This window comes from Phyllosticta citriasiana (assembly GCF_038021145.1).
Source record: "Phyllosticta citriasiana strain CBS 120426 chromosome Unknown IWZ02scaffold_12, whole genome shotgun sequence".
In the NCBI taxonomy this organism is placed as follows: Eukaryota; Fungi; Ascomycota; class Dothideomycetes; order Botryosphaeriales; family Phyllostictaceae; genus Phyllosticta; species Phyllosticta citriasiana.
In genome coordinates, this window is record NW_027117289.1 from 16527 (window position 1) to 42360 (window position 25834).

General features: G+C 56.2%; 10 protein-coding genes across 10 annotated transcripts; 5 read left to right on the forward strand and 5 right to left on the reverse strand.

The window, feature by feature from the left end:
• Positions 1 to 194: 194 nt before the first annotated feature.
• IWZ02DRAFT_54719 (uncharacterized protein) lies at positions 195 to 988 on the forward strand. Its single transcript, XM_066770871.1, has 2 exons — positions 195 to 710; positions 772 to 988. Exon 1 carries the CDS (start codon positions 285 to 287, stop codon positions 696 to 698), a length of 414 nt encoding a protein of 137 aa, XP_066619881.1. The 5' UTR covers positions 195 to 284; the 3' UTR covers positions 699 to 710; positions 772 to 988.
• Positions 989 to 2557, reverse strand: IWZ02DRAFT_54752 (uncharacterized protein). The gene has a single exon (XM_066770873.1). It carries the CDS (start codon positions 2105 to 2107, stop codon positions 1217 to 1219), a length of 891 nt encoding a protein of 296 aa, XP_066619882.1. The 5' UTR covers positions 2108 to 2557; the 3' UTR covers positions 989 to 1216.
• Positions 2552 to 3497, reverse strand: IWZ02DRAFT_54787 (uncharacterized protein). Its single transcript, XM_066770874.1, has 2 exons — positions 3071 to 3497; positions 2552 to 2997 (listed from the first exon to the last, which is right to left on the reverse strand). Exons 1-2 carry the CDS (start codon positions 3247 to 3249, stop codon positions 2655 to 2657), a joined length of 522 nt encoding a protein of 173 aa, XP_066619883.1. The 5' UTR covers positions 3250 to 3497; the 3' UTR covers positions 2552 to 2654.
• A 442-nt stretch (positions 3498 to 3939) lies between these two features.
• On the forward strand, positions 3940 to 6777 carry IWZ02DRAFT_54723 (uncharacterized protein). The gene is made up of 2 exons (XM_066770872.1): positions 3940 to 4101; positions 4625 to 6777. Exons 1-2 carry the CDS (start codon positions 4078 to 4080, stop codon positions 6554 to 6556), a joined length of 1956 nt encoding a protein of 651 aa, XP_066619884.1. The 5' UTR covers positions 3940 to 4077; the 3' UTR covers positions 6557 to 6777.
• A 1636-nt stretch (positions 6778 to 8413) lies between these two features.
• Positions 8414 to 12322, reverse strand: IWZ02DRAFT_458863 (uncharacterized protein). The gene is made up of 3 exons (XM_066768046.1): positions 11786 to 12322; positions 10557 to 11734; positions 8414 to 10509 (listed from the first exon to the last, which is right to left on the reverse strand). The coding sequence occupies exons 1-3, from the start codon at positions 12234 to 12236 to the stop codon at positions 8839 to 8841; spliced, it is 3300 nt and encodes a 1099-aa protein (XP_066619885.1). The 5' UTR covers positions 12237 to 12322; the 3' UTR covers positions 8414 to 8838.
• Positions 12323 to 14707, forward strand: IWZ02DRAFT_458865 (uncharacterized protein). The gene has a single exon (XM_066768047.1). It carries the CDS (start codon positions 12704 to 12706, stop codon positions 14282 to 14284), a length of 1581 nt encoding a protein of 526 aa, XP_066619886.1. The 5' UTR covers positions 12323 to 12703; the 3' UTR covers positions 14285 to 14707.
• A 593-nt stretch (positions 14708 to 15300) lies between these two features.
• On the forward strand, positions 15301 to 16458 carry IWZ02DRAFT_382773 (Per1-like protein; the record flags this gene model as incomplete). The annotated part of the gene is made up of 4 exons (XM_066765240.1): positions 15301 to 15387; positions 15470 to 15515; positions 15561 to 16341; positions 16404 to 16458. The coding sequence occupies 4 exons, from the start codon at positions 15301 to 15303 to the stop codon at positions 16456 to 16458; spliced, it is 969 nt and encodes a 322-aa protein (XP_066619887.1).
• Positions 16459 to 17170: 712 nt separating this feature from the next.
• On the reverse strand, positions 17171 to 17921 carry IWZ02DRAFT_54855 (uncharacterized protein). Its single transcript, XM_066770875.1, has one exon. The coding sequence runs from the start codon at positions 17718 to 17720 to the stop codon at positions 17226 to 17228; it is 495 nt and encodes a 164-aa protein (XP_066619888.1). The 5' UTR covers positions 17721 to 17921; the 3' UTR covers positions 17171 to 17225.
• A 207-nt stretch (positions 17922 to 18128) lies between these two features.
• IWZ02DRAFT_458872 (uncharacterized protein) lies at positions 18129 to 19374 on the reverse strand. The gene has a single exon (XM_066768048.1). The coding sequence runs from the start codon at positions 19246 to 19248 to the stop codon at positions 18466 to 18468; it is 783 nt and encodes a 260-aa protein (XP_066619889.1). The 5' UTR covers positions 19249 to 19374; the 3' UTR covers positions 18129 to 18465.
• Positions 19375 to 20266: 892 nt separating this feature from the next.
• Positions 20267 to 23320, forward strand: IWZ02DRAFT_492947 (kinase-like domain-containing protein; the record flags this gene model as incomplete). The annotated part of the gene is made up of 7 exons (XM_066769890.1): positions 20267 to 20810; positions 20861 to 21132; positions 21188 to 21604; positions 21666 to 21925; positions 21979 to 22098; positions 22151 to 22509; positions 22554 to 23320. 7 exons carry the CDS (start codon positions 20267 to 20269, stop codon positions 23318 to 23320), a joined length of 2739 nt encoding a protein of 912 aa, XP_066619890.1.
• Between the last annotated feature and the right edge of the window lie 2514 nt (positions 23321 to 25834).

The following is a 25834-nucleotide window of genomic DNA, read 5'->3' on the forward strand; positions in this document are numbered from 1 at the left end:
TTCTCTCTCTCTCTCTCTCTTCCTTTCCCTTTTTCCCATTGACCCCGCAGTGTAGCCCATAAACTTTTTTTTTTTTTTTTTTTTCTCTCGTGATTTCTGCCATAGGTAGGTAGGTAGGTAGGTAGGTAGGCAGGTAGATGCGACATTAGCTGATCTGAGTTCGCTGCCGTAGATGTAGTCGTCGCACTCGGAAAAGCAGAAGCAACCTAAATGCAGTGAGATGACCCAAGCGTCGGGTGTGTAAACCGACCGACGACGAGCAGAAAGGGAATGCCAGGGCATGCATGGGAAGAAACCACGGGAGTAGGAGAGAGCGGAGTGGCCTTTTTCTTCGCCTATCTATGCCACCACGTTCATGGTTGGTACTCGTCTTCTACAGCTTGTTGCTGCCTCTCGTAATGGCTATGAGCATGATGATTGGACACAAACGCCGTGTTCAAAGGTGCGGCGGCTTGGTATCGATCACCACAGCCAAGACCATGTCGCAAGTACCTTTTTGTCATACCGCCCCTCGTGCAGACAGCCAGTCTAGCGCTCGACTAACCAGCCGAATTACTCGACGTCTCAATCCCTCTCGTCTCGTTTCGCCGTACAGCAGTCAACCAGTCATTCGCCGTTGTGCTGTAGCAGCAGTAATGCTGCCGCCCAACAACCCGCACCCGCACCCGCTTCCCTGTTCCCGACAGACAGATGTGTAGACAGCCAGACAGGTACAGACAGGCACCCACGAACAAGTACTCAGAAACACGCTTACTCGTTCTACCTTGGCAGACAACCAAGCAATCAGGGGGACCGCGGCGACGAATGCTCCCGCGCTGAGTCCGCCTGTTTGAACGAGCAAGGAGGCGCGGTGAGGCGTTGGGCACCACTCCCTCTCTTTGCTGCTTACCCGGCTCAGTCGGTCAGTCAGTCAGTCACCAAGAGATCGGAGACAGAAGCAGGTACGGGCGGGACAGGTACGGGCGAGCGAGCGAGCGAGCGGGTGGGTGGGTTCGGTTGAGACGATACAGGCACGCGCGACAGGTACGATGGCGTCAGGTATCTAGGCAAGGTGGGTAGGGCATGGCAAAGCAAAGCAAGCGAGCACAGAGCCGCCGTTGGAGGCGTCAGAGGCGGGCAAACGGTAAGCGGGCAGGGCAGACAGGCAGGCAGATGGGCAGTTCAACGGCGAGGGGTCCAATGGGTACCTGGGAGCGTCGTATACCGAAAGCAACACCTAGCACAAGCAAACAGACACACAGAAGTGCAAAGAGGTACCGATTATGCAAATGCCGAGACTTGGTTTCGGTCGAGAGAAACGAAACGGATTTACCAACGAGTCGTTCATGATGGAAGCTTTCTTTGAAGCGGCTGAAGCGACTGCGCCCGCGACTCTTGCATACATGTACAGCCCTGAGCATGAGCTTGAGGCTGAGGCTGAGACGGCTTTTGCGTAGAAGCTCGGACGGCTGCTGCGGATAGAGCAAGGTAGATTGCCGCGTCCTTGTCGAGAGAATTGAAGCTGCGGAGGGTGAGCAAGCAGTGTGTGGCTGGGAACTGCTAAGTATAGCGCGTAACGGGAAACGAGGAACCAAAAAAAGGGGTGCGGATGGCGGCGTTTCGAAGTGCCAAAATAAGCGGGTGAGAGGCAAAGCGGAAAAAGGGGATGGAAGGGTATGTTGTTGGACTGACGAGTCGCGATGAAACCGCGTAGGCTATATATAATGAAGATGTGGTTGGATTGTGAGTCGAGATGGAGAAAATAAGGGGGCTGGTAGGTTGGCTTGCCGGGGGAAGGTAGTCGTAGATTGATGGGATGCGAAGAGCAACGATGATGGTGAGTACTGCATATTCTGGTGGACATGAGGATGGGCGTTTCTGAATAAAAAACAGGTAGAAGATGAGAGCTGCAATGAGTAGGTCGTTTGGCCATTTCGAGCAGCACGAAGCTGCAAAGTAATTTCCGTGATTTTGCAATACTGGCAAATGGCCTCGAAGAGAGTGTCGTTCCACGAGCAGCAGACACCCGTGTGCCGTGCAGCAGACGAGATGAGATGCGTACCTCTCTGCATGTAGCCGTGTAGTGACCAGACGCGCGATGCGCAGTTTTACAGCGAGACGCGCCCATCGCGCGGCAGCAGTCTTAGACGACAGATGCGACATGAGCAGCGCACATGAGAGTCGGAAATTGGCGCTGCTTCTCGAGTGCCGTATCTCTCTCTGCTGCTGGATTGATAGTGGTCGAGGCCGACGCAGAGCCTCGCCGTCCCCTCACCTTCACGATCTCATGTCGACCTCACCTCGCTCCTCGCTCCTCGCTCCTCGGCTTCCGCGTCGTAGTCCCCTCTTCACGCGCCCATCTCGAGGATCGCGAACCACAGCTACATCTGGGACTCCTGCTGTTCCTGCCCAACGCCATGCTCGATGATCGTGATGCCACCGACGGTCCCGCTTCACCGTGGCATCGCATTGCGTCACCAAGCTCTAGCCATGGGAGCACGCAGGCACCGTGGCAGGCAGCTTAACCTTAACGGCCGAGCTCTGTCATGGATGTAGGTTTTTGGGCGACGACGATTCAGAGACCGACCGACAGCACGACGCGGACCATGGCCGACGTTCGCCGGGTGTTGCCCTAGCGATCGCCAGATCGCGTGCAGGCGCTCTGGGCCGCAAGCTTAAGTGCACTTCGACGCTGTCATTGTCGCAAGCACAGTCGCCGAGTCCAATATGGAAAGGCGCGGTTGCGTTGCCGGTTGCGGTGCAACTTGTGCCTGCAGGTCGCAGATTGTTTCATAACTCTCGGTCATACCGCACAGTGCAATGGATGGATTCGTTTGCGGACCGTCGGAACTGCGGTCCTCGAGTGAGTGGTAGCCCAGAGAATATGTGGGGAGGAGGGTTTGCCGGGAGTCAGACGATGGGGAGGGGAGGGGAACAAAGTGCCCTACGTCACAGCGGGCTGGGGATGCCCCGGAACATGACCTCAAGGGCGACCGACCTGAGAGGAGCGGGAGGTTCCTGGGGTCCGTCAGGTCGTGAAGCTTGGCCCGGCTCTGCGGTTTGAGTTTGAGATGAGATGGTCCGAACAAACTTTTGACGACCGTCTAAGACATTCTGAGGGAGAGAAGAGCGCGCTGATCCGGCGTCGATTTGCGGTAATTTGCAAGCAGAGTAAGACCGTGGCAATGCAATTGGCTGGGTGGTTGTGGTTGTGATCGTGATGTGTCTCCATCGTGAGCGGATTCTGACATGGACAGTTGTGCAGTACATAGATAGACATTACCCACAGCACAGCAGTCGAGAGCCAGTCAGTACCATGTGGATTTTACGGCATAGCTCAAGTCACCATGCATCTTCAACCGTCAGATTTCTTCCGCGACGCTGTCATGCAGTCGGGCCGAGGCTGCTGGCCTTTTGAGTCGCCATCGTGAGCGGCGATCAACGGCCAAGATTCCGTGACACGGCGGAATTGAAAGACTTCCGTTCCATATCACGGGGGGACAGTGGTCACGTCACGGCACTGAGGCTCGAAAGGAATCAACGACACCAGGACGTATAGGAGTAGGTAGGAGAGAGGCAGCGGTTGATTGATTGTGAATGTGATTGTGATTGTGCCCGTTTCGGCTCTCAACACCACGACTCCAGATGCCATCCATCACCTGCGCAACCCCCGGCTGACGTGACGTGCGCTTCCTCCAACAGAATCCCTTGCCGTGCAACCGTCCCCTCTGAAACAACGCAGCCGTGCCGTCTGATGTCAGTCTGCCATGTACAGTACAGTACATACATACATACATACATACATACATACATACATACATACATACATCAACAGCGGGGCTCGGTGTCACCCTGGACCCCGCTCGTTACTCACTCGAGTCCTTCTGGAAGAGGAGAACCCCTGTCCCCGCCATGGTCGCGCCCATGCTCCCACTCCCCGGGATCAGGCCTCTTGCCCCGCTGAATCGTCCTTGAAAGCGACAACATCTGCCTCCACCACCTCTTATCCCACCCCGTCCCTCCTCTCCGTCCCCAGAAATGACCGCCGCTCTCTAGACGTTCCACCTCATCGTCTCCACTGCCTCGAATCAAGTCGCCATGGCCGAGAGTGACCAGTCAACTGCCCCGGGCCTCGAGGTAAGTCCATGTTTATATTGCTTTGCTCTCCTCCCACTCCTGCCGTCTCCAACTCGCCAGTCAAGATGCTCATTGAGTCCGTCCAGGTGTCCGTCGCCGTGTCTGCTGTCGTCTCCGCTTTCAACAACGGAGCCGGTCTGCTTCATGCCCTGCGCAAGTCCCGTGTCCGCCGGAGGAGAGGCGAGGAAGGCTTCAAGGAGAAGGTTCTGCTCGACTCCCTCCTCAGCGGTGAAAAGGCAATCGACGAGCACTATGCCGCCTTGTGCAAAGAGTTTGGCAAGGCTGCTCGCACTGGCGATGGTGAGGTGATGCCGCCCCGAGTGGGAGAGAGCCTTGAGCTAATTTTTCCTGTCCAGCCATTGCGCGTGATCGCCTGTTGCACGTTGCCGTTTCCATGCAGCCAGAAGTCATTCGAGGCTTGCAGATCGCGACGCGCGACGACTCGGCAATCCTCGATTTTACAAAGCTCCACGAAGCTTCGGTCATGCTCCGTCGCGATGCTCTCGAGGCCCTGGCAGACTTTCGCCAACGACTGGCCGACGAGCATCCATCGAGCCCGAACATCCCGCCCTACTCCACTGATCGGTCTTTGATGAGCAGCAGCCAAAACTCAACCTTGTCTAGTCCTTTCCAGCGCTCGCGATCCTCGAGCTACTTTTCCAGCGCGGACGTCCCTCCGACAGTCACCGTTCTCCAAGGAGACGACCCAAAAGCGAGCAGGCTGTCTCGCGTCTTTTCGCGACGAAGGAGCAACTCGGCCCGCAGCTCCGTCAAGCCCCCGCGTGGCCTGACTCGAGTGGGTTCGGCCGTCAACCTGTCCAACAACCAATCCTGGGTTTCTTCGCACAAGGCCGACGAAAACCAAGATATGCTCAGTCCGCTACCGCAGCAGTCTCCGGTTGAAGTTCCGCCGCGACGCAGACCGCTGATGGATCCTCTCCCGCCGCCACCGCCACCTCCGGCCTATTCGCCGCGCCGACGGAGCAAGTACATGGGACTGGACGAAAAGACGGCCGGATCTGTTGCTCTCCGTCCTATCCATCCGCTGGAGAGGGAGGCCTTCGGGTCTTGCGACCAAGATGAAGCCGAAATTTCTCCCGTGTCCGAGCCAGACTCGCGTCAAGATTCGGTCATGCCATCTCCGGGGGATACCAAGTCCACCGAGGAGCTCGACAGGGCCTTTATTGACGTCACCCAACGTTTGAACATGAAGCATGATGCAGAAGCTCGCCCAAATTCCTGGACAAGCGACTCTGCCTCCGTCTCGTCGGCCAGTGTCTACTCGACCGAGGACAGCATCCAACCAGACAACACCACTGTCGCGTCTACGGCCTATGCATCATCGCACCACTCTCCTTCTGGCAGCCGTACGTCCGAGGAAGTTAAGAGCGTTGCCCCTTATAGCGCCAAGTCGCCGCACCTGGCCCGCCACAGTTACACTTCCATTGTGAATAGTACCCCGTACTCTGAAATACCTGCGGCACCCACGGCTATTCATCCTGTGAAGCGCCCAGGCACCATTCGCTCCATACGCTCCATTCGGTCATACTACGGTGGCCACCGTCACGCCAGCAGTGAACCAACTCCTCCACTCCCTACGTCTCCGTTGTCCTCATTCTTCTCTAAGCCCTTTGTCGGCCCTCGAATGCAAGATGGACCGTGCAAACAGAACAGCTACTACAACTTTTGCAAGGGTGCCTGGGGTCTTCGCGAGGACTTCAAGAAAGGCCTTGCCATACACGCCAAGCCCCTAGGCATGTACACTTCTGCCATGGTCTGGAAGTGTAAGCACTGCGCCTTTGAGGGACCTGCCTGGGTCAAGAGCAAGCCGTACCGTACCGACCCCAACGTCTACACGTTCGAATGTCGCATCCCTAACGGCCCCAACTCGGACGGTACTTTGCTGGTCAACATCCGGTACAAGTGGATATTTTTGGCCAAATCCCACGTCAAGGTAAAGCCAAACGGTCTCTTCCGTCGATCGTCCCTCTCGGCATCGAGCCTGTCTGCTGGCTATTCCAGTGCAGCTGTCAACCCCCACGTCCAGCAAAACCTCGTCCTACGCGCGTTCTACATCCCTCCGCCGGCCTCCGCCGGTACCTCCGTTTCCCACCGCAGCCGTAGCCGCAGTAGGTCTCCGTCGATGCCGTCCCTCATGGCTGCCGCCTCCAGGTCGGAGCAGGACCCCCCCAAGCAGAACGATCGGTACTTGCGCAAGGGCGGCCACAACTTTGGCTGCATTTTTTGCTGCGCCGAGGGTCGAGTGACGAGCGTCTTTGGCAGCTTGGAGTTGATGCTCAGACACGTGGCCGAAGCTCATGCGCAGCCCGGCGTGCTCACTGTCGACGTCATGGAACGAACAAAGTGCGTCGCGGGTCGCAGCCCTGGTGCAGGCGAAGAATGCGACGTCTGGTGGACTTCCGTCGAGCAAGACTCGTAATGTTTCACACGCAAGGGAAGAAGATGTCGGGACGACGACGAAGCGGAAGACCGCGGATCCATGGCAAACACGATGCAACGCAACAGGGATCTCGCGTAGAGGCGGAGGCGGAGAGCGGATGCCGGGCCGCTGCCAGGCGGAAACATCAAAACACTTGACCTCAGGAGACGGATGCGCGGTGACGCATCCATCCTTGTGATGGTTGCGTATATCGTCGGATTGGATTGCAGCAGCAGTCCAGTCAGCGAGCTCGACTGCACCCTGCTTATTCTTTCCTTTTTCTCTTTGCCACATCTTTCCTCATCTTTCTCTTCGTCCGTCCGCTGGACCGGCTGGCCTGCGTGTGTGCGTGCGTGGCTTGTCCACACGCGCCTACACCTTGTCGAAAAAACAACTTGCCTCCCCCATTTGTAATCCCCAGATACCCGGACCGTTGCACAGATGACAGACCCGCAGACGGGCGAGCTGCTGGCCGCGCTGATAGGCGGTGGTCGGATGGTTGGCCTTGTCGTGCTTGCTCTCTGTCGTCTGCTGTTCAACGGTCAGCTTCTTTGTCCATACTTATGTTGTCCTACCAGGACGGTACCTCTCACACCACCACACGCTCTTTTCTCCGGCTGGGCTTGCTTGTCACCCCTTACCACAAACCAAAATCTCACACCGCACTTACTACTTAACCACTCGTCCACACAAACACAAACACACACACACACACACACACACACCCCCCTTTGACGACTTCCTTGTAATGATGTCTGTTTGTACAGCGCGTATACCCCCACCACTACTTCACTCGTTTATGCCGATCTCTCACTTTCCTTGACGATCCACTCTTCTACCTTTTATGTATATATTTTTACTGAGTGATGGATCGATTGATGGCGGATATCACTACCAATCTTACATCATGTGTCACATCTTTTCTCGTCTGCCGGCAGCTTGTCTGTTCGTTCCGAGCGAACCAGTCTCGGTCCATCGGACTGCCGCCGTGTTTCCTGCGTGCGTAAGAAAAAATGTCTCGTATTTCTTAATTTCCTAATTCCACACTTTGATGCTTTCTCTCCCTCCTTGGGAAAGAATGTACATACGAACGACTTATCTCTCTCTCTCTCTCTACGTCTACCCTCCACCTTGTTTGTCTCTTTGGATGGATGGAAGCGCCAAGGCGCCGTTTCTTTCCCTTTGACTCACACCCTCACCCTCCTTTGCTTTCTTTCCTTCCAAATCGACAAAAGCGCTCTTTTAGTTCTCCGTCTCTTCCACTAGTCGTCGTCAGGTCGGGTCGGGTCAGGTCAGGACAGGTCACAGATAAGGCCTACAAACGTCGTAGCAAAACCGCTCTCTTCTTTTCCCCCTCATCTTACAATGCTTAAACCTCGAAAACGAACCTAATTTCGATATCTCGCCGCTGTTAGTTGCAACTGCCTATGCCGTGCAAAACGTCCCGCGTCTATGCTTCTTTTACATCTGCCTCAGCCTACATACCCCCCCCCCCCCCCCCCCCCCCCCCCCCCCCTCCCCTTCCTATCTAGACTCATCTACCACGGTATCTCCTCATAATCATATAAAGCCTGTTACAAATCATACACCTACGACAGCAAGCAAGGCTCGAAGGCCAAAGTCGTAGCGCACAAAAGCCATAATTCCCACAAGTAAGAGCTTATGAACGCACAGTGTCCTACACGATCCCTTCCTCATAGACGCACAAGTGCTTCTTAAGTGCTCGAGCATAATAAGATAGGGGCTTGAATGCTCCCTGGGAAGGACCTGTCAGAGCGTATGGATGCTGCCCGTTTGCTCACTGAATTTGGCGTCGTGTTTATGTATATGCTATGGTGTTTCTGTCACTAAGCCGCTTGCTTACAGCATCATGAGTGTGAGGTCTTGTGGGGAATGGATTAAGTGAGTGGTTAAGTAAGCTGTTACTACTCCTACTACTACTGCTGCTGCTGCTGCTGCTACTGCCTGACGCGAGAAGTAGAAATAGCCAATTCTCGTCACAGATATATCTGGGTAGGTAAGTAGTCGGGTAATTAAGGTAGGAAACCGGTGTGGGTAATTCGCGCTTGCGCTTGCTTCGCGGTTCTCTGCCTCTTTCTGCTTGTTTCCCGGCGAGTCCGTTCCTTAACAATGTATTTGCAGTCCCACCGTGCATCCATGCGTCCCGATCCAGCCTCACCATCCATCTTATGCCTCCGTCCGTCCGTCCAGCATGCGTCGCGTGTCGTATCATCCCGTATATCCCGCAAGCCCCAAAAATACCAGTCAGAAAAGCCATCATCTCAAAACGTCTCGTCGTCGTCAAAGCCCAAGGCGCCAGCTGGCACATGCGACGACGTTGTTGCCGCCGAAGTACCCAGCCCCAGGCCCTCCGGTCCCACCTCCTCCATCTCCTCCAGCAGCGCCGAGTCCTCGATATCGACGTCGCCATCTTCCCCTTCCCCTCCTGCATCATCCACCCCTCCCATCTCCGCGCGCTCCCGCGCGACAGCCTCATATACGGTCTGCGGTCCGTCTTCTGCAATGCGGCCGCGACACCATTCGAGCGTGGCAGCCGTGCCGCGCTGTAAGACGGTCCACGGCGGGACGCGGAAGAGATTGCCGCGCAGCTCGATGGCGCGCAGGACGCCGCCGAGGTCTGGGTCGCCGAGGAGGCCAACCTCGGGCGGCAGGCGCGCAATGGCGTTGTTGGAGAGATCGACGCTCGAGAGGCCGGCAAGCGCGCACACGCTGACGGCGTCGATGCCGTTGTCGGCCGCGAGTAGCGTCGTCAGTGCGGGAAAGGCATCGCGTAAGACACGGAGCGCGCCTGTTAGGCGGTTGGCTGTGATGTCGAGGGTGGCGAGGCGCGGGGCGGATAGGTGCGTTGTGAGGGTGTCGATGGAGTCGAGGCCGTTGGAGGCGAGACGGAGGGAACTGAGGTAGGGGAGGTCGAGCGAAGTCGAGAGGAGCGTCGCGCTGGCGAGGCGGTTGAAGGAGAGGTCGAGTGTATGAAGGGCACCGGCGACGAGGGAAAACGAAGAGGGCAAGGAGGTAAAGGCATTGTGGTGGAGAGTAAAGGAACGGACGGATCCAGCGATGGGAGATAGCTTCTCGGAGGATATTTCTGACAGGTTTTTGGATGACAGGTCGAGCGTGCCTGCAGGGCTCGGCGTCCACGAGTCCTTGGGTGGTATGACGCTCGTTGTTGGCTCCTCTGTACTGGCGTCGGCGACTGGGGAATGCTCCTCATGCAATGTCGGGTCAAGTCTCATTTTGAGGTCCCGCTTCAAGTCGTTTGTGCTCAATGTGATAAACTTGCGCTCCCGTAGTGGATTCGCTGCCAGGTCTAGCCGCTCTAAGCTCTCCATTAGGCCAACTTCATTGTCAATCTTGTTAATGTTGTTGCCACCAAAGTTGGCATGTCGCAGCTTCTTCAGCGTGCTAAAGCCAGGTGGAAGTGCCGACAATTTGTTCTCCTCTACGAGCAAGGTCAGGAGGTTGGGCCACTCTGAGAGGTCCGGCAGCTCAGTAATGCGATTGACGGACAGATTCAAAGATTGCAAAGCTGGCATGGACAACGCCGACGCACAGAGAGCGTCTAGTGCGTTGCTAGAGACGTTGAGGGTCTGCAGACGCGGCAGGCACACCACAGTGTCTGGGAAAAGTGTGCCACTGAGGGCATTCTTTGATGCCTGTAGGTCGACCAGAGGCAACCCCTGAAGTATCTTGACGCGAAGGTCGGTAAACGCATTGTTGGAGATGTGCAGTGTCTTGAGGCTGGCCAACTCCCGTAGAGAGTCTGGGAGGCTCCGTACTTTGTTTCCTTGGAGATCTAGAAATTCGAGATTGGTCAGAGACCCAAGGGAATCCGGAAAGTCGCCTTGGAAGGCATTCTCCGACAGTCTCAGCTCTCGCACGCTTGGAATTTGCGAAATGATTTGCATACAATCGTTGCCGAGTCGATTGCGTGACTGCCTTGATCAGGAGATCGATCTGACTCTTCCATGAGGGCACTCACCAAATTTAAAGTTGATAAATTTTCCAGCCTTCTCAGACCTAGAGGCAATTCTTTGAGAAGGTTCCCATGTAGATCCAGCGTCTCCACGCCTCCGAATTGAGGTCCAGGAGCATCCAAGTCCTCTGCAACATCCGTGGGATCAATGTCAGGGAACAAGTCGTCAGGCAGCCTCTCGATATCATTGCCCGCCGCAATGAAGCGAACCAGGTCGACAGCCTCTGACCAGGCTGCATTGGAATCAGGATCATACTCGTACATGGCCATGACTTGGCTTGGAATTTCGCTCAGGCCCATATTGGCAAGGTTCAGCCGCCCTTCCGACCTCGCAGCAGCGACCCTCTTCTTGATAACAGCATCTCCGCCCTTGGGCATCTGGTTGAAGGGGTCTTCGAAAGAATCAAAATTTGAGCCATGGTCCAAAGGTTTCGCAGGCGTAGCCTGCTTTTTTGCGGCTGCCTTCGCCTTGGCTATTTGCTCTCGAAGCGCTGAAGAGGAGCTCGCCGTCTTTTTGGTCGACTCTGGAGATCTCGACTCCTTCTTCGGCACAGACTTGGGCGTAGTGCGAGGAGCGGCTCTGGGTGTGGCTTTCTTTGGAGGCGACATGACTGGCACACTCCGAGGCTTTTCCTCAGTCGGTGATGAAAGATTAACGTCTACTGCAGGACGTGTTCGGGGGATTCGTCCTGTCATGCTCTGACCTGGGCTCAGTGGCATTTTGGAGACTCTTCTGGTGGGACTTTTGATAGGACTCTTGATGGGGCTCTTGAGCGGTCCATCCTCCGGGCTCTGCGCCTGTGAACCTGGAGCATAATTCGCAGGGGATCGAGGTGCGGCGCTTGCGCTTCTCCTGGTTGGAGTACTCGTCGACATTGACGGTCCCAAAGCACCGCCATAGGATGCGCGCATGCTGCTGGACAGATACGACATGCCGCTGGGGGTGATTGGTCTGGCCTGAGCTCCGCCTCGGAGTACAGAATTTCTTGATTCGGGGCGCGCTGGCCTGCTCATGGCGGAGGCGGGTCTCGACGGAATGCCGCGTGGACTCGTCGTACCCAGCCAGTTAGATTGCCGTGCGGTTGGCGACGTAGGATGTTGCATCATAATGTTCTGAATCGTCTCGGCAGCGCGATCCGATAACGAGGCCGTCGAGACGTCTCTCTTCCTTGAATCGAACTGGGCTGGAAATGTGTCAGGTCCGGCAGCTCAACAAGGGGTCGATGCGCACTCACGAACAGGCAGCTCCTCATCTTCCCAGTCTCCAGCCGGAGAGTCTCGGTGGCTCAGCCTTGAAGAGACACGGAAGCCATTCAAGTCGCCGAGCTGGTCATCCTCCTGCTGCTCCAAGCGTGTAGATATGGCAGCGACGGCGGGTCGTTGGATCCGCGACCGCGCCTGGCGCGACATTGGGCGCGGAGCTGGTTTCTTAAAGACGGCGTCATCGTTTGCTGCGGCAGGCCTGGAAGCAGGACCGAGACTTTGTCGAGTCGTGGAGACAGCGCGGCCTGGCAGAGACGAGGTAGGGCCCTTTGATACGGCGCGGCGGGTCGACGGCGGTGGCGGCTGGGGAGTTTGCGATCGTTTGGGTATGGAGGATGGCAGCGGGAGCTTGGAGGACGTGGTTGTGGAAGCACGCGGGATGGCCGAGGGTCTGGGGAGCTTGGAGGAGGGAGAGGGATCCATTGCGCGCGGTCAGAGACGGATTTGGGATGGCCTGGGTAACAGAGACCACCGACGCGCTGTAAGGACAACTAAGTCGCCAAATCACGTTTGTAGAGGACAAGGGCAAGGGTGCAAGGCGGGAGGGGAGCATTGCCGTAGAAACCAGAGACCAGCCACCAGCCACCACGTCCAGCACCCACACCGCCCTCAGCTCTCCCAACTCTTCCCACAATCCACATTTCTTCTTTTGCATCGCCTGCATCTCCTCCAAACACGTCGCTCCTCTCTGTCTCCACATCCGCTGTTTCGGTTACGTCGATCGGGCGTCGCCGTCCACGCGCTCTCCGCTGCTGCACGCTTGTTGCCCGACCAACACCATCCATCCCATCTTGGCGCACCGCGCCTCGCCATCGCCCTTAGCCCCCCGCCTCCCGCCGTTGGATGCGCCCCGTCACAGGTCCCCTTCCGTCATCGTCTCCATCAACACCATGGACAGCAGGACCTCGGCCGCTCAGGAGCTGCTCGCCATGGCCCAGGAAGAGCGCCTCAACCCGACCGCCCACTCGCTCTCCGAGTCGCAGGACACCCTCTCGACCCACGGCGCTTCCCAAAAGACGGAGCGCGACAAGTTCTCGTCGCCAGTCCCCCCCGCTTCGTCCATTACACCACCACCATCGTCTCAAGTCGCGCCCGTTGTCCCTGCCATGCGGACATCGGTCCGCACTCCCACTCCACCCACGCCCGTGCTGTCATCGCCTCCTCCGACCTCGCGCACCAGCACCCAGTTGTCCGGACCCGCCTTGTCCTTCACAGTCGAACAGATCAATGGCGCTACCGCCGAAGAGCTTAGGGACATGGTTGCCGAGCTCTTGATTGCGCTCCGCGAGGCGCGCACCTCGGCCGCGCACCATAAGCTGCAGTACAACATGCTTAGCATCGACAGCGCCGAAGCACAAAATCGCATGGCCGTGGAGCTCGCAATGGCACAGAGGGAAGTCGAAGTCCTCCAACAGTCGGATGAGCGCCGTCGTAACACGACCACAACTACTTGTGCTTCTCCTTCCGCTTCTCAGGATCCCGCTGTCGCCCAAGCCAACTTTGCGGTGCTGACTGAAATGACCCGCCACCTCCAAGTGGCCCAGAGCGAAAATGAGGAGCTGCGCGGAATGCTGGATCAGTCGAAGCGTGTGACCGAAAAGCGCGAGGGAGAAATTGCAAGCCTTCTCGAGCAGAACGAGCGTCTGCGTGGGCGCATTAGGAAGAACAGGGACCATCTCAATGGCATGTTGGGAGATGTCTATGAGGGTAACTCTCCAGTCTCTGCCACGGGGACACCGCGCTATCCCACGACGCCCCGGAGTCGCAACCGCGCACACGCAGTGGGGGATCCAGGTCGGGAGAGACAGGCCTTTGAAGCGTTGCTCCTAGCAGACCAAATGCTCAGCGGCAAGACGACGACAGCGCCCACTACTCCAAACAAGTCCAAAGGCCGCATGGGTCACACTCGAGGTTCGCAATCACTCTCCTCCTTGCCCGCTACCCCAAACCGGACATCAGCGCCAACTGGTTCCCAACCCACAGTAGCAGTTCCGCGCACACCACCCACATTTCATGCCATCAATCACCCTCCCCAAACGACGTCGACCGCACCCGTTTCTGCTCCTCGGCGCCGGGAGAGCACAGACTCAACCATTACTGCCTCGAGCGTTGAAGACAACGTTGTCAACGAGTCAGACAAGGACACGGAAATCATCGAGTCGCAAGCCAGCCAAATGGCTAGCAGTATGCTACGCCGCACGCCACAGCATTTTACGAGCAGCGCATCGCCCCATGCCAGTCAAAGTCATGGCCAGCCGCAACGATCAACCAGTGGCCCGATGCAGACCAAGCTGTTTGGCCATGTCAAGAAGCCTGGAGTTGGCAGGCCTTCTTTTGAAAAGGAGAAACGCAGCATCTCTGGTGTCGAAGACCACCATGACGGTCCATCCCCGGCAAAGAGAGGACGCATGGCCGAGTCGGGGATTGGCTTGGGCATTGGTGGCATGAGCGGGAGTCCCAGGCAGAGATGAATGCCTGCCCCTTTCCGATTGCTTATTTTTCCAAACAATCATTTTTAAGCGGAGCCGTGGAGTTTTTGGGCGAGGATTCAAGCTTACCGTTTCGTCATCATCTCATTGCACGCGGATACGACCACTTTCCGCGCAGTTATCTTCATTCTGTATCCTGTTGGCAGGCCGGGGGGTTTCACATTTCTTGGGAGGTTGGGCGGCTACATTTGGGTATGTACTTTTGGGCTGAAATTTGGGATACCTTTATGCAGAGTACCAGTACTTTGCAGCAGCAGCACTTAAGTCGCTAGCATTGGTGTCCGGCGTGTAAGCTATTGGGCCAACTGCTTGGTTTGATCCCGCTGGCGGATTGATTATTGTGGAGGAAGATCAGGGAACTACGTAGCCACGAATCAACGAATTGAATCGATCTCGAACAGTCGATGTTGGAGTCATTTGTCCGTGTCCCCTCAACCAAACAGCCCTCACATCAATACCATCTCGAACACGGTCTCCGCGGCGACAGGGCGATCACCAACGCTCGGCGGGCCTCCCCTCCCGTTCCCGGACCGACCCACTCCCAAACGGTGCCGTATCGTGCCGAGCTTCCGCCAAGACACCATGCCTTGGCTGCCACATCTACAAACCTACCTACATGTACTCAGACCCGTCTTCAGTCCTTCTGCGTGTTCTCTTACGTGCCAGCCTCGTCATTCTTACGGAATCGCCTCCCCGGACCACGTAGCGAGATCCCTTGACCGCGCCCGACCCTTGCAATTGACATTCCAGACGCGGCCATTGACCGGCGGACGACAAGAAGATAGACGGGACGACTAGACACCGCCTACGCTTCGACTCTGCCTGTATAGCGAATGGGACAAGGCGCAGTGGCGGCGGTGGTGGAGGAAGCGAACCGCAACAGCAAGAGCATCAGAATGGGCGGAGAAAGAGCTGCGGCGACATCAACAGGAGACGGGACGCACGGGAGGAAGCGGAGATGGATATGGAGAGGCGCCGGCAAAGGTTCGCTCCTCTTGATGCTTGTGCTGGCACTGGCGCTATGCATAGGGACTGCTCAAGCATCTGTTGGTGACCGATTGCCGGATTTCAAGAACTGTGTCAAGGTACGTATACGCGGTGAATGAGCGCGAGGGCGGAGCTGGAGCGGAAGAAAAGGGGGACACAATGCTGAACATTGGATGGCAGGTCTGTATCGAGGCCAATTGTGATGGGCCAGACAAGACCCATATTCGTAAGTCCAGCATCCTACTCCTTTCTACAATGCGGAGACCGACAGGTTCAGCTATCCACCGCCGCCTCACGCTTTGGACGTGTCCCTCCGAATGCGATTATACCTGCCAACACATTACCACACACCAACGCCTCGCGCGGGATCCGCCGTACCGCGAACCAATTCTCCAATTCCACGGCAAATGGCCCTTCCACCGATTCCTGGGGATGCAAGAGCCTTTCTCGGTCCTCTTCTCGCTTCTCAACTACCTTGCACACTTGCATGGGCTGTCGCTGATCCGCTCGAGCATCCCTCCATCCTATCCGCTGCGCAAATACTACATTGGCTTCGCGCTGGCAGGCATGCACGCCTGGATCTGGAGCATGCTGTTCCACACGCGCGACCTGCCTGTCACAGAGACGATGGACTACCTCGGCGCTGGCGCCAGCGTCATGTACGGTCTGTTTTACACGCCCGTCCGCATCTTCCGGCTCGACGCGCAGGCGCCGCCGTGGAAGCCATCGCTACTGCGCCTGTGGACCCTGGGCTGCATCGCCCTCTACATCGCGCACATTAGCTTCCTCTTGCTCGTCCGCTGGGACTACACGTACAATATGGCGGCCAACGTCGCCGCGGGCGTCGTGCAAAACTTGCTGTGGAGTTGGTTCAGTGTCCGGCGGTACCGCGCGTTGAAGCGCGGCTGGGCTGCCTGGCCTGGTCTGATTGTTGCTTGGATCATCAGCGCCATGAGTTTGGAGCTCCTCGACTTTCCGCCGTGGGGCGGCATGGTGGATGCGCACGCGCTGTGGCATGCGGGTACGATCATCCCGACAGTTTGGTGGTATAGGTTCGTTTCCCTCTTCCCCCCTGACTTGCGCGTGAATGTCTTCGACTAACAACGGGCCCCAGTTTCCTTGTCAAGGATGCCGAAGAAGACCTCCAGGGCGCGCGCTTGAAGGCCTAGCTGGTCTAGCCAGGCACGAAATCTGACGCTGCCTTCGTCCCTATCTTGCCCACTCCCGAACTACCCGACCAACCTCACCGCCTCCGCGCTCATCAACGTGCAGCCCCTGTCAGCAAGATCATAGATCGGAATTCTCTACCACTCAAAGCCCAATGATGTTCGCTGCACATGCCTCCCCTGGCGCCTCGCATTCCTGTGCGTCGTCGATTGCGCGCAAAGCAACATAGAGAAGAGGTCCCACGAGCAAGCTCAAGACACTACTTGGGCGTGACGACATGCCCGTAAAACGGAGCACCAAAACAAATAACGGGAAGTCAAATGTGCGAGAAGCGGCATTCAGGGACGATAGTCAGTGCTCTTGGAAAGACGCAACACGGCCAACGCCACGAGTCTTCCCATCTGTAAGGCCGACGTACCGCGAAAAGATCGACTTTCAGATGCACGTCCATGTCCTAGCACAGAGCCCTTTCAGATGCTGGTTGGCTGGCTGGCTGGCTTCGTGCAGAGGCTCAACCAGTCAGCCGTCGCGCATGACACCAATTGCTTCCCGGCCAGTGGTGGGCAGCAGAAGAGGACAGTGCGCAGTGAGTACAATCGCGCGTATGTTGCGAGTGAGGAAGGCAAGTGGCTTTATTGCGGCAGGCAGCGGTTCATGATGTGCTATCTGAGGGAGAGCCACGGGGCAGATGGACTCATAAGACGCATTCGGAGAAAAACTGTACAGGCAGACCAGGCGGCGTTGTAAAGCAAAAGACAGTAGGACGCGGTTAATGGAAAATGGTGGCGTACGGAACGTGAGGGGGAGGTTGGTCATGATAGAGTGGGCAATCTTGTCTTGATACTGCCTTGATCGTGATGCGGTTGATGAGACGAAGGCATGAGAGAAAACCGAGGCGATGGGTTCTTGTAGCTACTGTGGTAGACATGGGCAGTTTAGCGGAAGCGAAATGGGTGATACCCCCCGGTGGATGGATGGATGGATGGATGGATGAATTGAGCGATTTGTTCTGCAGATGGGCATACGTTTTGCAGTGCGTGGGACTTGCATAGGCTAATCGGTTCGCAAGTATGGCTATGATATGTGTTGCTGTCCGACCCTCTGTGACTATCTGCTCTGACAATCGCCATAGTTCAGCCGTTCGACTTGTCTGCCGGCAGTCAAGCATCCAAGTGGTGGTGGAAAAGCAGGTGGCGGAGTGCAACAAGGCAGGTCCCGGCAGAAGGACATTCGCAGACGGAGGATGTGGCGCTGGCTGTCGCATGTTTCGAAGGCGTGGACGTGCAGTACATAGATACGGGCAGGTAGTTACGGCCACGGCTCGTTTTGTTTGCTCAGTGTCACTCGCTCTGCAAGCTACAAGATTACGCTTCAAACAACAGTGCTCATCTCACTTTCGCCAGTCCGTACGACTGTTTACACGGTCCATTCCAACACGTTGCTTTCTACAGCAAGCGCAGCGGTTCAACACGACGCCAACATGGTTGTGGCGGTGACTGAACGCGGTGCGCCCATTGGTCCAGGGATCATTCATGTAGCCTGGACCACCACTGCTGGGCAAACTGCTGGGCAAACTGCTTGGCAAACTGCTGGGCGCGTCGCATGCATGTGTGATGCTGCAGGTGGTGCGGCGCCGTTTCCGCAGCCACGACAGCAGCAGGCACGGCTAGACGGGCAGGGAGAAACGGGGCATGGTGGAATTGTGGTGGCGGCGGCGGCGGCGGCGCTGACGAAGATGCTGCTGCTGCTGTCTTGACCTGTTTACCCACCTGCTGCACAGCTTGTTGCTAAAGATCAAGTCGATGCTGTGACTGGACCAAAGGTAAACGCCGACACGCAAGTCCCGTCCGTTGTCTTTGTCAAGAGATGAGAAAGAAAAAGCGATAGTTCGAGGCCATTTTTGACTCGAGAAATGACGGCAAACGCTTACCGAGAGAGGCAACTTTGATGGAGCAGAGTTGTAGGCAAAAAGGCAGCTTAAATGACTGACCACCAGTTTGGCCCAGATGCTAACAGCAGGGCAGCATTGTATGCAGCAGCGGCAGCAAGCGGAGATTTGGCCCCAATGTCGAGAAAGCAGGACAAGAAATGCAAAACCATGGGCGCTTCTCGACTGGCGAGTTCATTAAACGGGCTGCAGGGAGCCTCGTATCAGGACGCGCGTGCGGGTCTATTTCTGCCATGTTGATTTTTTTTTTTTCTTTCTTGGACAGGAAGAGGATTTTCTTTTGGAGGGGTGGCCATGTTTCAACAGCGTGACGGGTTCGGCGGAATGGAAACGCTGGTCCATGGCTGGAGAGATGATGATGGTGCGGAGGAGGAGGGGGGGGGGTGATGGGGATGGCTGGGGCTGATGAAATGAGGCTGAGGCCGCGCTCGGGTGAAGGGCACCGGCTGGGATGACGCACGCGGCCACGACCTCTCCGCAGTCTGCGCCATTGCCGACATGTCGTGGCCTCGGGGCGCTGTTGATCACAGGCATCGTCTTGTCTCGAAGAAACGGAGCCATAAGAATTAAAGGATCGAGAATGAAGGGGAGCAGAGGGTCGGTATTGGGTGTGGTAGTCGTGGCAGGCAGGCTGGTCGGCCATGATGGTCGAAACTGGAGGTTGGCCGTCGAATGCAGCAGACAGGGCCAGGCATGACCGAGTAGGTATGTAGGTGGGGTCCAAGAGTCGGCGCCAAAATAGAGCAGCAAATAGGACGGATTCAGACGTTTCAACAAGAAGTGTCTTAGCTGGCTTGACCTGGAGACTACATATCTGCACGGGGAGTAAAATAGCAGGGAGCATTCAGCGGCAGGCGCAAGAGGGTGTGTGCCACGTTTTTTGGCCACGGGCCGTGGTGGCAGGCAAGAAGGATGGAAGGAAGGATGGATGGATGGATGGATGGGTGAGTCGGGTAATTGGTGTTGGCATTGGATGGATGGATGGATGGATGAATGAAAAGGAAGACTGGAGCGAACAGAACCAAGGACGCAATCGGACGCTTTTGTGTAGGCGATGACGTGGGCAGCAGCTCCAATCACCCACTAGGTGGACGTTGACGACCAGCAAAGGTTTGACAAACCGGATTGGAGAGCTGGAACTGGTCTGGAGAATTCTTTTGAAGTCCGGGTTTGGACTATTTGCGGTATCCTGACGCCCAACCCGACGAGGTCCATCCAGCCTGAGCCTGAGCCTGAACCTGAACCTGAACCAAGTTGGAGCACTCTGACCCGACGACCTCAACTTTACCTCTGACTCTCCAGCTAACTACCGTACCTACCTACCTACTTGTCTGCCTGCCTTGCTACTACTCCTCCTCCCCCCTCCACTCCTTCTCTCCTTCCCTTTCTCCACTCTCGTCCTAACCACCGCATCGCTTCGCCCTTGATCCGTCGGACTTGCCGTCCGCCGTTTGTCGCTTCGTCGCGCTTCTGGCCTTTTGGTGTTGCCGTCCAGTCCAGTCCAGTCTCGTCCAGTCTGGTGCCACGGCCAGCCAGCTCCCGCCCGCCTATCACCGCCCATCTCTCTCTCTCTCTCTCCCTCCCTCCCTCCCTCCCTCCCACCGTCGCTCGCTGCTGCCGGGCGCGCTTCCTCAACCCCAGACTCGTCCTGACGCATCCGCTCCATCCACGTGTCTGGCCTCCCGGCCCACGCTCAAATCCACAATCTCGCTCATCCTACGACATCTCTTGCTCTTCTTGGCCACCCTCTGTCGCGACTCTGCGCTGCCAACACGCCCGACACCTCATGCCCGCCTGAACAACCTACCTCGACGCCCTCCCAACTCTCTCTCCCCTTCTCCCCAGCCTCCGCTACCCGAGCCATGGATTCGCAATGGGGCTCGTACGTCGAAAGCGCGCCGCCAGCTCGCCAGTCGCGTTACTACGCTGCTGCCCCCAATCTGGCGTCTCCGCAACAACCTCAGCGGGACCCGACCGCCCTCGCCGCGCCCAGGCAAGACTCGACAGTCGCCGCCAAACAAGATTCGTACACGACCCCCTCGATATCCTCGCGAGCCGCGTCCATGGCCATCTCGTCGCCGCCTCAGGTCACCCGGACCTCGAGCTACAACAATGGCGACGGCGACGGTGACGTGCCAATGGAGGATGCAGATCCGTACCGACCAAAGTACGTCAGAGCCACCGCTCAGAAACGCAACTCGACGGCCTATGTTCAGGATCAAGAGGCGTCATCTGCGGCGCGACGCTACTCGCCCATGAACCTGTCTCCGTCATCGCCTTACGGCCCAAGCTCCACCCAGAACAATGCCGCCGCCTACACGAGCTTTTCCCCCTCGTCCAGCCGTCAATCTCCTACGCGCTCGAATCCGTACATGTCCCCGCCTCAGAGCTACTACTCTCCTCCTGGTACGGCCGTCGTGGACTCCCCATATGTTGCAACCGCTAACCCGACACAGCTTCGCGAGCGCATCCTCCCCAGCTGCCTCCGATTCAGTCCACCATGACCCCCGAACACTTTTATCCTCAGTCTGCCACCGCGCAGCTGAATGCCTTGTACGGTCGGGAAGCAAGGTCGCCTCGAAACACGACACAAGCACCGTTGTCTCCACAAACCTCACGAGGGGCCGTGCCCACGTTTACGAAATGCGTCAACACTGCTGACCTTCAGCCGCGCATAAACGAGCAACCGCCCTTTAGACGAGCAAATCCCGAAGGAGGTTTCATCAGCGTAAGTGGCGGTCGTGAGCAAGAGGAACAGGTTGGACTGTGCTGACTTCGCCCAGCCATTACAAGCACTGACCACGCACCTGCCCGCGACATATCGGATATGCAATCCCAACTTCAAGTACGAATCGTCAAGGAACCCGCGGAGGGTGCTCACAAAGCCGAGCAAGGGAGTCAAGAATGATGGATATGACAATGAGGAGAGCGACTACATCCTCTACGTCAATGACATTTTGGGCTCAGAGGAAGCCGGGCACAAGTATGACGCCTTGTTTCGCAGAGTCCTGCCAAAGGCCCTCCGTTTGACATTATTTAGGAACCGCTACCTCATCCTCGACGTCCTCGGACAGGGCACTTTCGGACAGGTCGTCAAGTGCCAGAATCTGCGCACGCAAGAAGTGGTTGCAGTCAAGGTTATCAAGAACCGCACCGCATACTTCAATCAAAGCATGATGGAAGTTTCGGTTCTGGATTTGGTGCGTGCTTGAGACAATGTGATAAAAAAAAAAAAAAAAAATCCACTGCTGATTGGCGCAGTTGAACAAGCAAATGGACAAGAACGATGACCATCACCTGCTGCGGCTTAAGGACACCTTCATCCACCGGCAGCATTTGTGTCTCGTGTTCGAGCTGCTAAGTGTCAATTTGTACGAGCTGATCAAGCAGAACCAATTCCGCGGGTTGAGTACGACCCTCGTCCGCGTATTTGCGCAGCAGCTTTTGAACGGCCTGGCTTTGCTCGGAAAGGCAAAATTGATCCACTGCGATCTTAAACCAGAAAACATTTTGCTAAAGAAGTAAGCTGCATGACTAGCGCATAGCCCCACCAATCACTAATTTTGTCTGTCAGTCTCGAGAGCCCAATCATCAAGATCATTGACTTTGGTTCCGCTTGCGATGAGCGCCAGACCGTCTACACGTACATTCAGTCGCGATTTTACAGATCGCCTGAGGTGTTGCTTGGACTTCCGTAAGCCGATCCGATCCTCTCCGATCAAGGGAGGCAACTAACGGCGCCACAGGTATTCTGCGGCCATTGACATGTGGTCGTTGGGCTGCATTGTGGTTGAACTTTTCCTTGGACTACCACTTTTCCCGGGATCATCAGAGTACAACCAGGTTGCACGCATCACCGAAATGCTTGGGCTTCCTCCCCCTTGGATGCTCGAGATGGGCAAGCAATCGGGCGAATTCTTCGAGAAAGTGACGGATGAGTTTGGCCGCAGAACGTGGAGATTGAAGAGCATGGAGCAGTACTCGCGCGAGCATGGAACCAAGGAGCAGCCGAGCAAAAAGTACTTTTCCGCGACGTCTCTACCGGAGATTATCAAAAATTATCCCATGCCGCGGAAGAACATGAAGCCGGCAGAGATTGAACGAGGTGAGTTTGGCGTTCATTAAGCAAAACTTGTCTAACAGTTGCAGAAATGGCCAATCGCAATGCCTTCATCGACTTTGCCCAGGGCCTTCTGAATCTCAACCCGCTCGAAAGGTGGACACCTAATCAGGCCAAGATGCACCCGTTCATCACGCAACAAAAGTTTTCCGGCCCCTTTGTTCCACCGATGACGATGAGGGCGGGCTCCAACAGGTCACCAGCCCCCGGTGTCGTGGAACAACAACGCGCCGAGGCTTTGAGCAAGCAACGCATGCAGCAGCAGGCCGCACAAGCTCAGGCTCAGAGTGCAGCGTACGCCAACATGCAAATGAACCAATTCGCACAGAATGCGCACGCTCAAAGTCCTTCCATGTACAACAACATGTACAGCCCGAGCCATCAAGGCGCGCCGCCCCCATACCCCGCACAGCCCAACTACAATCAGCAAATGGGGTTGGTTCAACAACAGACGCCGCGGTACAACCCACAGCCAAATCTCTATGCTCAGGCAACGACGAGGGCAGGACGACAGCGAGCATCGACCATGGATCAGCAGCAGAGCGGCATTCCACCAGCCCTCCAGCGCGTCATGAGCCATCTTGACCCCAACGCTCCAGTCAGGCTGCAGCCAAGTCCTGCGTATTACCCACCTCCCCCCGACGGTGCGCCTGACTCCAACTCGGGCAGCGCGCGGAGGCGCGACAGCAGGGCCGGCACGAGTCGTCACCGCGGCGGCAACCGAGACTTTATCAGGACGCTGGAGGACCGAACACTGGAAGAAGGCTTCATGAACAACCAAAACCACTGGCAGTGAAGAGACGAGGCATCATCAGTGAGAACAGGCATTTGTACGGATTACGACTTATTTCTCTTTCTAGGAAAGAGGTCAGTCAGAACTCTCAAATTCGTCTATTGCGTTTGAATCGACGGGCGGACGGACGGTTGGGCCTATCAGGGGCTGCGGACCTTGACTCGAGTCGGGCTTACCTCTTCTTTCTTTCTTCTAACAACCGAACAACCTCAAGCCATATCATCAATCCTGTCCTACAACATCTTGGCAAACACCAAAAAAAAAAAATAAAAAAAAAAAGACCAAAGCAAGAAAGCAAGCAGCAGCAGCAAAATATGCCATCCCCACACACCATCATCTCTGTCAGCCAAAGTACCGCCATTCGCAGTTTGCCCCGACGCAGGAATACGCTCATCAGTCAGTCGCCCGTGGCTGGGCGCCGCAGAGTCCCCATTTGCCTCGCCAGCGCGGCTTTCGGTTCTCCGTAAAGCGCCGGGACCGCATCTCCTTGCGTTCAAACGTGCGTACGTGCGTCCTCCGTCATGATCAACGAAGACTTATTCGCTATCGCCGCGTGAAGAAGAAGAAGAAGAAGAAGAAGGACAAGGGGGACCTGAGGAGGAGGCGCAGGCGGGGGACACAGTTGAACGGATTCAACTAGGCAGGAAAGATTGAACAGAATGAAAGCAATAGATGAAGATGGACAGACAGGACGACGCAGCAGCCGCGGGGATATCTGATGGCACAGCTCAGTTTGGCAAGACAGACAGGCAGGCAAGCAGGCAGACATAACACGAGCGGAGCGGCGGACGGGCTGGGCTTCACGACCAACCTGGGTATCTCCCATCCTCAATCATTGTCCAAAAAAGGGAAGGAGGGAGAGCGGAGCGTCGCGGAACGGTTTGAATTGGCGTGGCGGTCGTCTTGCTTGTTTGCTTGCTTGCTCGCTCGCTACTGCTGCACCGAGGAAACGAAATGGACGGACTGGATGGACGGAAGACTGGAGCACGGGAGCACGGAGCACTGCGGGAGGAAAGACTGGTTCATCTTACTACCTTACTTACATACTTTACCTACCTACCTACTTGCTTTGCCTACTTTACCTACTAAGGCTCGGTGCCAAAAGTCGTGGCACACACGAGGATAGGTTTCCGCGAACTGGGCCCTGAATGCTCCCTATTTCCTTTCATCCTTTATAGACGCTCAAGTGCCTCTAAGCACTCTGGAGTAGTAGACTTGGATACTCCTAAAAAATCAAATGTTCGCGCGAATGAACGCTCCCAGTCTGCGCGCCACTACTCACCTAATATCTGTTGTGTGTGTCACGACTTTTGGCACCGAGCCTTGCTACTTTGCCTCTTTGCCGAGCTTTTTGGTGTGCCTTGCTTTGCCTTGCCTTGCCTTGCCTGCATCAGTTAGGGAGCGTACTGTACCGTACCGATTCGATCGCCCACTGCCTCATCTTCATCTCCTTCTTCTTTTACTTCAAGGCTTGAAGTTCGAAGCTTGAGATTTTTGGGTGTCGTTGGGTCCAGGGGCGGGTTTGGCGGCGTTGTGCCTGTCGGTCCACCTCGAATTCCCTTCATAGCATTTAGGATGATGGATTAATAAGGATGAAGAGAGTGGGTAGGTGGAGGCGCGAGCAGGTAAAGTGAGGAGGCGGTGTGGTCTTTTTCTCAGTAGCCATGTTGGTTGCGTTTCAGTCGGGTCGGGTGCGGCGTGGGGCCGGCCCTGAATCCATGTTTCTCTCCACGCCTACTTCCTATGGGATTTCTGCTTGTTTCTTTCTGACGGGTTACGCTCTAGTTGCCATCGCCGTATTCGTCGCTTAGGTGACTCGCCCGGCTGAAGTGGCGGTGTAAGATACTGCAGCTGGCCCTTTTCGTATTCGTTGATGTCATTCCGGGTTGCTGCAACGTCGATTTCAAAATCAAGCGCAGTCAACCCATTGAAAGCGTCTGAAGTGACCCATAACATGATCCTGGTTATCTTGTGTTTTGAAAGCGGCGTAGGCCTCATGGTAGAATTTCAAGATCCCAATGTAGACGTTTGCCGTGCTTTCCTGGAGGGGAGCCATTCGCTCAAGCTTTGAAGCTTCCCGCAGGTGTCCCAGGTGAGCGGTCAGCTTCTTTATCATTGCCGTCAACTTATCGAAGAACTCGACTTAATTGAGCGCCATCTTGACGATGAGCCTGGCCCCGCCAATGACAATTGACGCAGCGTCCGGAATGCCCGGCGATGCAGAGGAAGTTGTTGTTGCAAGCAGTTGATCCAGGATCGTGAGAAAATCTTTTGTCGGGGTGACCAAACGCCGGGCTGCCGAATGGCTATCTTTGTCATCCAGATTATTAATTTTCCAGAGCAGATCTTCTGGATTGATGGATTAGTACGCATTGCTAAAAGCTTGACGTTCCTCAAGAGGAAGTTGGTCAAAAAACTTCAACCAGGCCACTTTAAACGCGTCCCGATCCGCACCATATTTCGCAAGGCTGAGCCTCGACGATGACTGAATGAGCGAGGCCACTGCGGATTGGGATG

Bases quoted from the DNA above. Each gene is read 5' to 3' on its own strand.
- IWZ02DRAFT_54719 (XM_066770871.1), top strand. From the start codon at position 285: ATGGGAAGAAACCACGGGAGTAGGAGAGAGCGGAGTGGCCTTTTTCTT.
- IWZ02DRAFT_54752 (XM_066770873.1), bottom strand. From the start codon at position 2,107: ATGGGCGCGTCTCGCTGTAAAACTGCGCATCGCGCGTCTGGTCACTAC.
- IWZ02DRAFT_54787 (XM_066770874.1), bottom strand. From the start codon at position 3,249: ATGTACTGCACAACTGTCCATGTCAGAATCCGCTCACGATGGAGACAC. The intron at 2,998-3,070 runs GTTTGTTCGGAC...GACGGACCCCAG, and splicing joins GTCTTAGACGGTCGTCAAAA to GAACCTCCCGCTCCTCTCAG.
- IWZ02DRAFT_54723 (XM_066770872.1), top strand. From the start codon at position 4,078: ATGGCCGAGAGTGACCAGTCAACT. The intron at 4,102-4,624 runs GCCCCGGGCCTC...GATGCTCTCGAG, and splicing joins CCGAGAGTGACCAGTCAACT to GCCCTGGCAGACTTTCGCCA.
- IWZ02DRAFT_458863 (XM_066768046.1), bottom strand. From the start codon at position 12,236: ATGGATCCCTCTCCCTCCTCCAAGCTCCCCAGACCCTCGGCCATCCCG. The intron at 11,735-11,785 runs GTGAGTGCGCAT...ACACATTTCCAG, and splicing joins AGATGAGGAGCTGCCTGTTC to CCCAGTTCGATTCAAGGAAG. The intron at 10,510-10,556 runs GTGAGTGCCCTC...TGATCAAGGCAG, and splicing joins ATTTATCAACTTTAAATTTG to TCACGCAATCGACTCGGCAA.
- IWZ02DRAFT_458865 (XM_066768047.1), top strand. From the start codon at position 12,704: ATGGACAGCAGGACCTCGGCCGCTCAGGAGCTGCTCGCCATGGCCCAG.
- IWZ02DRAFT_54855 (XM_066770875.1), bottom strand. From the start codon at position 17,720: ATGCGACAGCCAGCGCCACATCCTCCGTCTGCGAATGTCCTTCTGCCG.
- IWZ02DRAFT_458872 (XM_066768048.1), bottom strand. From the start codon at position 19,248: ATGCTCCCTGCTATTTTACTCCCCGTGCAGATATGTAGTCTCCAGGTC.